The following is a 14,375-nucleotide window of genomic DNA, read 5'->3' as shown; positions in this document are numbered from 1 at the left end:
TCTTTGACTCCTTTCTTTCCCTTCCCAATTCCATCATTGCCAACTCCTATTGATTTTATGTCTAACACATTTATTACATGAGTTCTCTCCTTTTCCATTCTTATTACTGCTCCTCTTCAGGTCCTTATCCCTTTTCATCTGAACTATTGCAATTTTCTCCTGAATCTCTCTCTCTACTTTCTCCCTTCTCCAATGTACCTTATGCATTTCTGCCAGATTAATTATCTTAATATGAGTTTATTCTTAACCCCTGAAATATTTATCATATTCTATTTAATGTTGTCATTATTTGTGTGTATATATGTAAGGGTCAGAAAACCTGGGATCAAGTTTTTACTTTACCACTTACCAGCTATGTGACCTAGGGCAAATCAATCATCCTTGGACCTTAATTCCTGGATGATTTCATCATTTTCAAGATGACATGAAAAAGCATGTGAAAAGATGAATGAGTATTAGATCAGCTGAAAGACTCCCATGGAGCCGTTAACTGACCACTGCTGGTTTTAAAGCATCCCTGCAAAGTATGTGGGACAGATAGGATCTCATGAAGGAATGGTTATGGAACCTCAAATTCTCTGGCTTTTATAGTTTTTCACAACCTGACCCCTTCCTGCATCTGAGATTTCTTCTATTTATTCCTCTCTATATAAGTCATGATCCAGAAACACTGGACATCTGGTGTTCCTCAAACCCAACACCCCACTCCCAACTCCTAGCCATTGCCTTGGCTATTCCATGCCTGGAATGTGCTTCCTCCTCTACTCCACTTCCCTGGCTTCCTTTGTTTCTCACCTTAGACTCAACTTTCTGCAGGAGGCCTTCACAGGTCCCACCACTTCTGATGCCTTCCACCTGAGATCATACTCTATTTACACCACATGTAATTTGTGTGCAAAACTTTTGTTTTTTGTCTCCCCATTAGAATGTGAGCTGCTTAACCATTTTTTGGCATTCTTTTTATCCCCAGCTCCTTGCACAGTGATGGTATGTGATAAACAGTTAACAAATGCCTGCTGACTAACTGACCAGAGAAGACAGAAGACCACATCCATATAAGCTAAAATAACTCATGAATTTGGGGGGATTTAGTGACAACTAGCAACAATTTCTGGAGGTAGCTAGGTGGCTCTGTGGATAGTTCTGGGTCTGGTATCAGGAAAACCTGAGTTCAAATCCATTCTCAGACACTTCCTAGCTGTGTTACCCTGGGCAAGTCACTTAAATGCATTTGCTTAATCCACTGGAGAAGGAAACAGAAAACCACACCAGTTTCTTTGACAAGAAAACTCCATGGATGGTACTGGCATGATGTGGTCCATAGGGTCATGAAGAAAGACATGATTAAACAACAACAAAACCAACAGTCTTTAAGGAATTATGCTATCATCACTATGTCAGTCATGGCTAAACTTTGAGAAGAACCAAAAACATAAGGGTAAGAAAGGTCAATCTGACCCAATCCTTGATACTTTTGGGAGATTCCTGAAACAAGAAGTGTGAACAGGTTTTTAAGGGCTTAGTCAACTGCCTCCCACATACATCCCACATCTGTCTTAGGCAGATCCAGACAAATTTTTTGTATTTCACACATGCTAACCTAGCAAGCATGGGAAGTCTTTTTAAAACTTATTTTATTATTTCTCCTTTCCACCTTCAACTCTACCACCCGAAAAGGCAAGAAATTCAATACCCATTATACATATGAAATCATGCAAAACCTATTTCTGTATTAGCTATGTTCCAGGGGTAAAAAAGCATGAAAAATAAAGAGAAGGGTAGGAAAATATGCTTCAGTCTGCAATCTGATCTGAATCTGAATTTATCAATTCTCTATCTGGAGGTGGATAGCATTTCTAGCATTTCACACCATAAGTCCTTTGGAATTGTGTTAGATCGTTGCACTGATGAAAATTATTAAATCTTTCATAGTTTTACAATATTGTTTTACAATATTTATAATAGTCACAATCTTTACAATATTGCTATTACTATGTAGCACAGAGTCTTACTCTAAAAGGGTAATAATGACCAGAAACTTCGTGCATTTGCCATCATAGTACAATTGCCATTACAATATGACTATCTTATGCTAAAAAAGTCTTAATTGGGGAAATCAAAGCAATTTTTTAAAAAAAAAGTTTTCATTTCTAAGATATATGAAGAATTGATTCAAATTTGCAAGAACAAGATCTATTCTCCAAATGATAAATGGTCATATGGTTCATGAAGGGGACACTTTAAGAAAATTGGAAAAATAAGGAAGGGTCAAGGTTATGCTAAATAGAGGAATTTTCATTTTGTCCTAGATATAATCAGGAGTCATTTCTGTTTACTGAGTGAGGGAGAGGGAGGGTCATATAAGTAGGCCTAAACTTAGGAAAATCGCTTTGGTACCTGTGTGGAAGATAAACTAGAGTGGAGAAAGACTTGAGGTAAGCAGACCAATCAGAAGGTTATTATGACAACCTGTGCAAATGTTGATAAACTAGGCTATGAAAATAGAGAGAGAAGGATGAATCCTGAGATGTTGTGGAGGAAGAAATAGTAAGATTTAGCAACTGGTTTTCAATATTAGATGAGAATGAATATTCAAGTATGGCATCAAGGATGTGAGCTGAGTGACTCAGAAAATGGTGATGCCCTTGAAAGAAATAGGTACGTTCAGAAGAGAGGTGAGTTTAGGAGCAAAGATAGTAAGTTCAGTTTTGGAGTTGTTGAGTGTGAGTTGCCTAACAGACATCTCATTCAAAATGTTCGCTAGGTAGTTAGCAATATATAACTGGAGGTCAAGAGGGAGACCAGAGCTCATTGTCTAGATCTGGGAGTCATTAGTATAGAAATCATGGATGCCATGGGTGCTTATTAGATCATCAATAGGTGGGAGAAAAGAGAAGGTCTGGAACACTGCAATATGAATGATTATTCAGCAAAGGGGACCAAGAAGGTCTCATATAAAGAGAAAGAGAACCAAGAGTGTGCAGTGCCACCAAATCCAGAGAAGAGAGAGTATACAGGAGGGGACGAAGTGATCACAGCAGAGAAGTCAAGAAGGATAAAGGCTGGGAAGAGATGTCAGTCTACTCTAACTACTCTAACTTGTGTACTCTAAGTTGTGAGTAGTTAAAGGAGACTCTAAAAAATTCTAGGATTTGACAGCTGTTTCCTCAAAGAATAAAAAATCCTAAACACATACCCAGAGAATATAAGTATTTTGTTCTGGGGAGAAAACTAAATGAACTATGGAGATTAAAGGGGCATCAAAGTAAACCAGTTATTTTAGTAAATAATCAAGCTTGTTAAGAATAAGGAGATTCAGCAGCTAGGTAGCTCAGTGTATAGAAAGCCAGGCCTAGAGACCTGGGTTCAAATCCACCCTCAGGCACATCCTAGCTGTGTGACCCTGGACAAGTCACTTAACCCTAATTGTCTAGCATTTATCAGTCTTCTGCCTTGGAACTATTACTTAAAATTGATTCTAAGACAAAAGGTACAAGGTTGTGTTGTTTGTTTGTTTTTTTTTAAAGAATATGGAGGGGGAAGCTGGGTAGCCCAGTGGATTGGGAGCCAGGCCTAGAGACGGGAGGTCCTGGGTTCAAATCTGACCTCAGACACTTCCCAGCTGTGTGACCCTGGGCAAGTCTCTTAACCCTCATAGCCTAGACCTTACCACTCTTCTACCTTGGAACCAATACACAGTATTGATTTCAAGATGGAAGGTAAGGGTTTAAAATAAATAAATAAAAGAATATGGAGATTCATTCCACATTGATTTAGAAGGTATTACCTTCTTGATATCTGTCAGATAACCCAGAGGTTTTTATTAAAATAAAAGATGACATCATGTACTTTAGTACTACCCATACTGTTATGATGATACATTGAAACAAGCTTTGTCTGAGTAGGAAAAATAAAAAATAATGATAAATATTTAATCCTAGCCTTACTCATGGCTTTTCTTAAAATATTCATGAGGTACAAGAGTACTTAAATTTATAGAAAAGGTAAGTGATTTCCCCAAAATGGCATGAAAATTACCATATATCAGAGGCAGCATTGGAGAAGGAGCTTATGACCAGAACTTTGAGAAGAGCTTTCCAAAAAAACAAGATTGCTATTTTACTTGCTTTAGATCTCCTGAGTGAAGATCTAACTCAAGAACTCGAAATTACAACATATCACTGCCTTTAAGACAACTTCCAGTGCTAACTTATGTAAGGCATGAGGCACTGGCAATAAAAATAGAGATGCAAACCTAGAAATCTGATCAAGCTCTGTATTTGCACAAACTGACCTCCAATATTCTGAGAAATTTAACCTAAGTCAAATATAGAGTTGATTTTTAAGAGGTACTATGTTGTTTTTCAAGGTTTCAGCATACTAAAAGCTTCTATGTAAATACTGTCTTTTTGCATTCTTCATCTCACCTATCATCTACCCACTTCTTCCAATGAATGAACATGAGTAGTTGAATTATAGTTGATGCAATGCCACACAAGAAAAAAATGTCCTAAAATATACCAACTTACTGTAAACAGAAAGGGAAAAGAGAAATGTATATATATATATAGAGAGAGAGAGAGAAGATAGCTGGCAAAAACAAGAATTGAGAATAAATTTGTGGGTCTTTCTTTTCTTCTAACATTAATTACTTAATCTCAAAGGAGCATTAAATTAATATTAGAGACATCCACAGCATGATTTTCCACTTAAAATATGCCTTTGATTTTATAACCTTATAGTCTTTTAAATATCCTGTACTTTAATACATTGTCTGTTTTCTAACTATTTTATTCAAAGCTGCTAGTGCAGCAAATAAACAGCACATGCTTTGATCTCATTAAATTACAACTTATAGTTCCTGGAGTCATAAATATTGTGCCCTTTTCTCCCCCACCCCTCCCTTTCTGGTATGGGGTAGTCTGTTTAATATCGCTCTCTCCTTGAGCACTCTGACGTTTACTCAGACAAATAGCAGGGGTTATGAATGCTGTTCACAGATAGTATCAAGAATTCTTCACGATGCCATAATGGTGAACCAAGCATTCAGAATTGCAATACCTAGTTTTATCTAACAACTAAGTTTGGTCTGTTTAACTTTTCTCCACAAAACTGGAATTCCATCTTATCACAGACCAACAGTTTAAATGCTCTGGACAAAATCAGAATACAGTATAAAAGAAAAATTAGAGTATCTTTAGGCAAATTAATGGATAGGGATTTGAAATAAGTAATGGTGAATGATATTAATATTGTCGATTGATTTTCCAAATAACTAATTTTTCATATGACCTTGGAAAGTGTTAGTTCTGAAAAATTAAAGGGCTAAAATGAAAATTTTCTACTCTAGAATAAAGCAGTGCATTTTAACTTATAAAAAACTGCATCTCAATTCTCATCCTTCAAGCTATATGTCCTCTGGACTCATGAAAAGAAAATCCTTCTCCTTTACTTTCTTAGGCTCTCCTTTTATTCTGGCACTATCCTATAGCAGGTAGCATGCAGTCATTGGCTCAAATACTTTGCTGCAAAAGGATTGAAAAGTGTCCAAATAACAGGGGCCACTACTTAGTCATTTCATATCCTATAGTGTGTCCAGTAGGAAATATAGCTGCCCATATTCTGGACTCAGAGCTACCAAATCTGGGGAAAGGAATATATTTATCTTGGTCACAGTGCCATTCCCCTCTTCACTAGGAAGAGATAGTCAATGCTTCCTTCTGTAAATACTCCAAGAATATGTCTCTAAAGTTTCCATGAGCCTGGTCTCCCATCTATAAGTAAGAGATCAAGCCATATTCTAGAAATATAACACTCCATTTATCTAAAAAAGAAGTACTCTAAGCAGCAAGTATACATTTTTATGTAGAAATTCATTTGACTGAAAATGATCACATGAAATAAATGATAACTGAGACATTATCATATCAGCATGAGGCAAAGCCAAGATGGAAAAAAAATTCAGGTCTGGAAGTAGACTTACATGAAAATAGCCTTAATAAGGCTATTTTCCACAAAGTTAAAAGAATAAGATATTTCACCAACTCAAGAAAACAAACAAATAGGGGGCAGCTGGGTGGCTCAGTGGATTGAGAGCTAGGCCTAGAGATGGGAGGTCCTAGGTTACAATCTGGCCTCAGACACTTCCCAGCTGTGTGACCCTGGGCAAGTCACTTGACCCCCATTGCCTAGCCCTTACCACTCTTCTGCCTTGGAGCCAATACACAGTATTGACTCCAAGATGGAAGGTAAGGGTTTAAAAAAAAAAGAAAACAAACAAATATTTTAAAATATATAAGATATAGAACTGAAAAAGCATAAATCACCAGAAATATGCACATGTGTGCTGATGAATAAACCCTTGGTTATCATCTGCATTTATTCTAATATATAGTCAAATGGTCACTATATTTTTTAAGAGCCCTTACATTCTCTCTTATAATCAATACTAAGTATCAGTTGCAAGGCAGAAGAGTGGTAAGGGCTGGGCAACTGGGGCTAAGTGAATAACCTAGGATCACACAGCCAGGAAGTGTTTGAGGACCAAACTGAACCCAGCACCTCCTTTCTCCAGGCCTAGATCTCCATTCACTGAGTCACTTCACTGCCCTCTGAATTACCTTTTTGAAGAATTAGATGATGTTAGATTCTTGAAATTTAAACTAGTGTTTCAAAAGCAGCTGTTTTTAGCATTAAAAGAGGCATATATCTTTTTATATGTGTTCTCAATGAACATATTAAGAAAGTCTTTCATATTCTACACCTTGGCTGAAAATAAAGATTTTCTTCATTTGACTCATGTATAATATTTTCTCTCAGGTAACTTGTTGGGGGCAAGGCCTGAAGTTGAGCACATATTATCAATCAATCAACAAACATTTAAGCACTTACTGTGGACCAGGCTCTGTGCAAGGCAATGGAGATACAAAGGCAAAAATCAAATAGTTCCTATACTCAAAGAGCTTACATACTAATTGGAGAGACAAACATATATATAACAATACACAAAATATGTACAAAATAACTACAAGGTAATTTTCAGGGAAAGACCCAAAAAGATGAGATAAGTAAAGTCCTCTTATGTAAGAAGTGGTACTTGAGCTGAGCTTTGAAGGAAACAAATGGGTTAAAAAAGTCAGAGAAGAGAATGCATTACAAGAGAAAATCTGTGCAAATGTCCAGAGAAGAAAGATGGAGGGTATAATTGCCATGTGTGAAGAATAGCAAGAAAACCAGTCTGCATGGACCTGTTGTTCATCCTTTGTCTTCAAAGAGAGCCAATGACATCACAAGGATATATTGACTTGCTCTTAAGTTAGATTTCAGTGAAGCAGAGTTGCACAAAGTCATCAGCCTGACTCTCTCTTCCAGTCAACAAAGTCCAGTTATAGGACAAAAGTTAGGACAACTGATGATGACCCAGGTTGCAGTGAATGACATCAGCATCTTTGATGTCTAACCAAGCCCTAAATATTCCACAGCCCTGCTTTAACTGCCTCCACAGCTCTCAGAACAAACTGCTTTCATCTGCTCATTCCACCAGGCGAAGGCTGCATAGGCTTGATGTAGACATCCTTCTAACTCACTGAAGGTTTGGAGGTCTTTCAGTTATACCCTCCACTTAGTTACGTTTGGCTAGTCCAAAGAGTATGTGAAAAGAAGTAATGTATATATGGCTGGAAAGTGAAGTTGAAGTCAGGCTGTAAATGCCAAACAGAGCAATTTGTATTTGACTCTAGACTAGGGAGCCAGTAGAGTTCATTAAATGAGAAAGTAGGCATTGTGAGGCCTGCACTTGACACAAATCATGTTAGCATTTCTGTGGAGAACGTATTGGAGAGAAGAGAGATTTGAGGAAAAGAGATCAATGAAGGGTGCTGCTCCCATAGTCCAACTAGGAGATGAAGAAGCCCTGAACTAGGGCAGTACATAGAGAGAAGGATGATATGGAGACACAACTGACCACACTTGGCAACTGATTAAGCGTATGTTGGGATGAAGAAGAGAAAAGTCTCAGGAATGACTCTGAAGTTGTGAATCTGGAGATTTGAAAGAGGGTGATGCTCTTGATAGAGGGAAGTTTGGAAGAAAGATTAAGTTTTGGGAGAAAAATAGTTTTGTTTTAGACAACTTGAGTTTGAAGTGGCTATGGGACTTCCAATAAGAAGTGTCTCTAATAGACAGTTAATGATGTCAGACTGGAGTTCAGGACTAGATATGTAAATCTGGGAGTCTTATTCATATATACAGTAAGTAAACCCATGGGGAAGTAGTAAGGTCACCAAGAGAAAAATGTGCAAAAGAGAAGGAGCATGACAGAGCTCTAGGAAATACCCACAGTTAGAGGTGCCATATGAATTCAGCAAAGAGATGGAGAAGGAGCAGTCAGACGACATGTAGGAAAACGACCAAGACTGAGCAATGTCATAAGACACAAAGACAAAAGGGTGGTCAAGTGTCAAGTACTAGAGAGAAACCAAGAAAGATACTAAGAAAAAGTTACCATATTTGGCAACTAATAATTATAATTATATAATTTATATGAACCAGAATACAAAGAGTAGAGAGATGCATGTAAGGTGAGGAATTGGAAACAATGAGAATAAATAGCTTTTTCTAGGAATGTGGTTGTGAGAGAAAGATGTAAGATAATAAGTTGAAGGGATGATGGAGTTAAGTGAACTACCTGAAAAGTATACAGTGTCTGAGAAAGACTATAGACTCAGCTAAGTTTGAAAGATCCAAAAGATGACGAGCCCTGCATATGACCATCAATAGAGTTCCAACTAGAGGCAGCCTTTGACCTCAGGCTCAGCTTCCATGCATCTCACATGAGCAACTCCATAACCTGCCCACCCCCCGCTGAGTTTTGCCATTCTGCAACCTGTATTGATGTTTGGTTATTGATTATTTCCTCACTCCCTTGAAAAGGTGTTAAATAAGAGGCATTATTGAAGAATACAGACTCTCTGGCAGTACAAAACTTCCCCTTATCAACAATTTTGCCCTTTCCCCAGGTCCTTATTTGGCTAAATTTTATCTAGGAGAAAATTATACTTAAATGGGAAGAAACTGTCATGGGACAAATATCACTGATGTACACAAAAAATATATTTGATTTCTCGGTTCCTATTTTAATTTTTTAAAGAATTGTGCTTTACACAATGATAAAACATACCTTGCTCCTCTAGTCAGAGATATATAGAACCATAAAGGGAAAATATTGCATCTACTGTGAGACAAGGTCATATTAGCAGTATTTTACTCAACTGTTTTTCTTTGTTACAAGGGAGAATTCCATTCTGAGGAGAGATGGAGATATCCAGAAATAGATATGATGCAAAAACAAAAAGCATTAATAAAACTAATTTTAAAATAACAGTAATCATTATTATCAGCATTATATTTGTCACAATCAGGAAAACTTATTTTTTCCTTGACAAAGTAACAACACCATAGATAACAGATCTAAAACAAGATATGGAAGATTCAAAAATGGTTCAACACTAATTTTTCAGAAAAAGAAACTGATCCCCAGGGAAACTAAGAAAGTTTCTAAGTTTATAAGAATCTGGACCTGAACTAGTCATGCTTTCTTACCCACTGCTCTTTCTAACTAGTGATGCATATCTGGAAAACATCAGGATGGACAACTCTGCCCAGAGAAACAAGATCTTCTTTAAGCAAAGGCTGGTCCATACAGAAACAGACCATACAACACTAATCTCATTAGCATCATCTTTGAACATAGTAATCTAAGAAGCCTACTCTTTGAATAACCACCTCTAAAATGAAATCTACCAGAAAATAATAAAACATTAAGTAAATAATAAATGTTAAATGTGTTTCTTTATTTGGATTCCTATGTAATGAGACATATAGGTTATCAAGGCCTAAATTTCAGCAGGGAAAATTACTCTGGGAAGAATAAGAAGTTCTCAAAAATGAATTTCAGAAGGTACAAAGAGAAACAATTTCAGTGAAGGAAAAAAAAGTGGAGTTGTCTGAAAAAGATATGGAGGCATAGTGAACTCGCCAGCCAACTAAATATTTTAAAATGACATAAAGAGAATATAGATTCAAGGGCAAACAATAAAAGATAGTATATTAATGCTTTAAGAATAGAGTCAGGGAGGCAGAGCCAAGATATCAGAGTAGAAGAAAAATGTGCAGGGAACTACTCTTCCCCAACCAAACCCCTGTAATCAGATCTTAAAAATGCACTAGACTAAATCCTGAAATCAAAAAAAAAAATCACAATGAGTTTGTTTTCTAGCCCAAGTTAGTATAGGGAGGCAGAAAAAATGGTCGGCAGATACTGGGGATCGGGCCTGGCCAGGAATTTACTATCCACAGAGTATCCAACAACAGACTATACACCAAGTATACACCCATACTGAGACACTTCGATGGGAACAGGTGCCAACTGAAAGCTTTGCTGACCACCATTCATCTTCAGGTCACAAATGCAGGGCAGGTTGAACAGAGAAGAGCGCCTGCTTAGGGAGGTGGTATTCCAGGGAAAGGAATGATTTCAGACCCAGATGGTGTACTGAGTGAAAAGCCGTTTCAGAAGTAAGCAGGCAATATGGGCTCAGATACCTGGGTCAAACCGGGGTCTAAATTTTAGCTACTAGTCCACTCTGAAGCCTACAGAGGAATAACCAGAACAGGGATCTCAGACCAAAGGGGAGCTGCAATTCTGTTACTCTGAACCAGCAGAGCTTTCCAGTTGGCTGACAGTGGCTGAGTCCATGCCGTCTATTGTTGTTGCTCAGTTGTCTGACCCTTGTGACCTCATTGGCATTTTTTCTTGGCAAAGATCCTAGAGTGGTTTGTTATTTCCTTTTTCAGCTCATTTTAAAGACAAGGAAACTGAGGCAAACAATATTACATGACTTGCCTACAGTCACACAGCTAGCAACTCTCTGAGTCCAGATAGGAATTCAGGAAGATGAATCTTTTGATTCTAGACCCCATGTTTTATCCACTGCGCCATCTAAGCAGCTCCAGGCTATTATTGCTCAGACTCAAGCCCAGGTCAGAAATTTTCAGAGCTTGGACTAAGGGGGCAGCAGTTAGACTTCACCCTGAATCCAACCCTATTAAGAACACTGAAAGCCTGCAAATCCCCAATCTAAGCTGTCCCTGAGATCCTGTGACAAAATAGCATTCAATACCCCCCCCAAAAAAAAGCTGCAAGTAGGCCAGCCCTGACCTTCCCTTCAGATATGTACAGAGCCTAGCCCTATTGTCAAGTCTGAACTCAGAATGTAGGCTGGAAGAATGAATAAGTAAAAAAAAAGAATTTGACCATAAAACACTATAATGAGAGAGATGCTCAAGACACAAATCCATAAGAGAATGGTTCTTAAACATCTACAAACAAAGCTTCAAAATAAAATGTAGCTCAGGCACAAATTCAACTAGAATTCCTGGAAAAGAAAAAGAAAGAATTTTAAAAGTTTTTTTTAATTTACCAGTGAAATGAGACCAATTGAAGAAAAAAGTAGAAAATAAGAGCTAAGGAATGAATTGAGACTGGTGAGGAAGCTAAGTGCAGGAAAAGGTGTTTTTTAAAGCCATATTGCTGGAGGGGAGGTGGATCAAAGAAGGACTAGAAATTCTCAGAATAGATGAAACAATGATACAATGAAAGTGAGAAAAAATAACCAAATTTACCCATTCTCATTGTGCTTCAGTTTTCTCTATAAAGGAATCTCTGTATAGAAGAAATAAAGATGGTTAATAAGGAGGTAATTCCAAGGTAAGTGAAGTGACAGTACAAAAGTACTTCATTACCTATGGTGACTCCAAGTCATCTGGCTCCTATGAATTACATGATGATTTTGGCCAATATGACTGCTGAGTCACTGTCAGTGATATCTGAAAGAACAGGGAGAATGGGAAGGCTGCTGGACTAAGGGAGAGCAAATGTTTTGATCTCCAAAACAGAGAAAAATGTGGCTTGTTGGAACTAGAGTCCAGTAAATTTGACTTTGGTTCCTGGCAACTAGAACATATTAAAAATGAGATGAAGAGAAGATCACAAATATTGTGGCATATTCTTGGATAATTGTTGAAAATAGCAATTTTTTAACAACTTTAAAACTTTTTTTTAGTTTGAGCTAAATTCTCACCCTCTTGGGGCAGCTAGTTGGCTCAATGGCTTGAGAGCCAGACCCAGAGACAGGAGGTCCTGGGTTCAAATACAGCCTCAGACACTTCCTAGCTGTGTGACCCTGGGCAAGTCACTTAACCTCATTTGCTAGCCCTTCCTGCTCTTCTGCCTTAGAACCAATACAGAGTATTGATTCTAAGGTGCAAAGGAGGAGTTTAAATTTTTAAAAAATTCTCACCCTCCCTTCTCCTTTCTCTTCCCTGAGGCAGCAAGTTATCCATTATAGATTTTACATGTAAAACACCTTTCCATTCTAATGCTATTCTTTAGAAAAAGACAGACAAATGTGGAAAGAACATAATATGCCTAGACAGTTTTAAAATTGGTTGAATGACTAGAGCCAAGAAGCAGTCATTAATGGTTTGGTATCAATCGGAAAGGAGCTCTCCATTGATGAAGCCCCATGCTATTTAATAGTTTTTATCGATCCCTTGAATAAAGGCATTAGGCTCATTCAGTTTTCCGTAGGAGGGAGAGCTAATACAGCAGATGCCATATTCAAGATCTCAAAGGATATCGGTTGGCTTGATAAATGAACCAATCTAATAATATGAAATTTACTGGGATAAATATAAGGTCTGACACTTGAGTTTAAGTAACTGATGGACAGAGGCATGGTTTGACAATTGACTAAAGAGATGTAGGGATTCTAAGAGACTGCAAGCTCAACAAGATTCAATGGGAATCAATGGGAAAGTCAATGGGACCTTGGGCTGCATTGAGGGGCATAGTTTCCAGAAGAAAGGAGGTGACAATCTCCCTGTCCTCTTTCCTGATCAGAGCACTATGAGGTGCATTGTGCTGCAGAGAACCCAAAGGAGGGCCACAGGTTTGGTCAAGAACTGCATATTCATGCCATATACAGATCACTGAAAGAATTGGGCATATTTAGCCTAAAGAAGAAAAGGTTTGTGGAAGACATGATTATTGTTTTCAATATTTGAAGGGCTGTCATGTGGAAGAGGACTTAGATTTCTACTTCACTCTGGAGGGCAGAATCAAGAACAGTGAGCAGAAGGTCCAGTGGCAGATGAATGTACATTGGATATGGCAAATCTGGACAGCACACTAAAAAGCAGAGACATCACTTTGCTGCAACTTACATTCTAAGAAACTTACCTGGGGAATGAGAGATAGCCTGGGTCTTCCTGGCTCTCTCCACCATACCACAGTGTCTTTCAATCTTACAAAATAATCTTATGTAATGCTACTAAATTCTATGGCACATACCTGTTTTAAACTACAAACTTCAAATTCTAGATTCTTGTTGGCTGCCAAAAGTCTTTTATTTAACTGGATTGCTTCTTGTACTGCAAAAAAAAAGATTAAAATATTCAGAAAAATGTTATATTTTAGATATCCCATATCAGCATTATTGCACAATCATATGTCCATATAAATATAAAAATTAATCCAAAGGTAAGGTAATTATTTATAGGAGAGGATTTGAAAATTATTCAAACAGTCTTATTTTGCTGAAAACTATGCTTAAAACACATTTTAACCATCTCATTTCAAAGTTTAAATGCTGTCCATTGATTAGATATGTAAAAAATTTAATGCATAAAAACCTACCATTCTGATCTAACTTTTTATGACTTTCTTTGACCATTCCAAATTGACATGTGATTGTGGCATAATATTTCTCTATTTCATTCAGTTGTTTTTGATGATCTTCTTTCGCCAAGTGGTGTAACTGGAGTTTTTGTTCCTATTTTGAATATTAATTAACATATATTTAGAGTTTAATATTAATATTACTATTAACTCAATTTCAGCACATAACAATAATATAAATTATTTCATAAAATTAATGGCAAATAATTCCAGAATATACACATTATTGATTTCTCAAAATTATGAAAATGTTTAGGCTTATAAAATTTCTAAATCTACATGAACTTGATTTTTGTAGTAATTTTATTATTTTCATAAGAATTCCACATTGGGGACTATATCTATCTTATAACCATTTTTTATTCAAGATTCATAGGTAAATAAAGAACAGAATTAAGATAATTTTCTGGTTCACCATCTACCTGTTTCCAATTCTCCTTTATAGTTTAAATTAGGCTTGTGATAGAAAACAATCAAATTACTGAACAATTTAGATAAGCACACTTTAAAATAAACACTTTTTAAGGGCCTATTAAATGTCAGGCACTGTGCTAAGCCCTGGGGATACAAATAAGAG

The 14,375-nt window shown here is 37.0% G+C and overlaps 1 protein-coding gene across 3 annotated transcripts in view; it reads right to left on the bottom strand.

Moving 5' to 3' along the window:
* The window catches only part of CCDC73 (coiled-coil domain containing 73), a 182,688-nt gene that overhangs the window by 50,512 nt on the left and 117,801 nt on the right, over positions 1 to 14,375 (bottom strand). For all 3 annotated transcript variants that reach the window (XM_056801974.1, XM_007497222.3, XM_007497225.3), the window contains exons 8-9: positions 13,757 to 13,892; positions 13,412 to 13,491 (exon numbers count right to left, since the gene is read on the bottom strand). In XM_056801974.1, the coding sequence (XP_056657952.1) occupies positions 13,412 to 13,491; positions 13,757 to 13,892 (216 nt within the window). The remainder of the gene's footprint in view (positions 1 to 13,411; positions 13,492 to 13,756; positions 13,893 to 14,375) is intronic.

This window comes from Monodelphis domestica, chromosome 6 (genome assembly GCF_027887165.1).
Source record: "Monodelphis domestica isolate mMonDom1 chromosome 6, mMonDom1.pri, whole genome shotgun sequence".
In the NCBI taxonomy this organism is placed as follows: Eukaryota; Metazoa; Chordata; class Mammalia; order Didelphimorphia; family Didelphidae; genus Monodelphis; species Monodelphis domestica.
The sequence above is the reverse complement of the archived record's forward strand: the minus strand, read 5'-3'. Positions and strand labels throughout refer to the sequence as shown.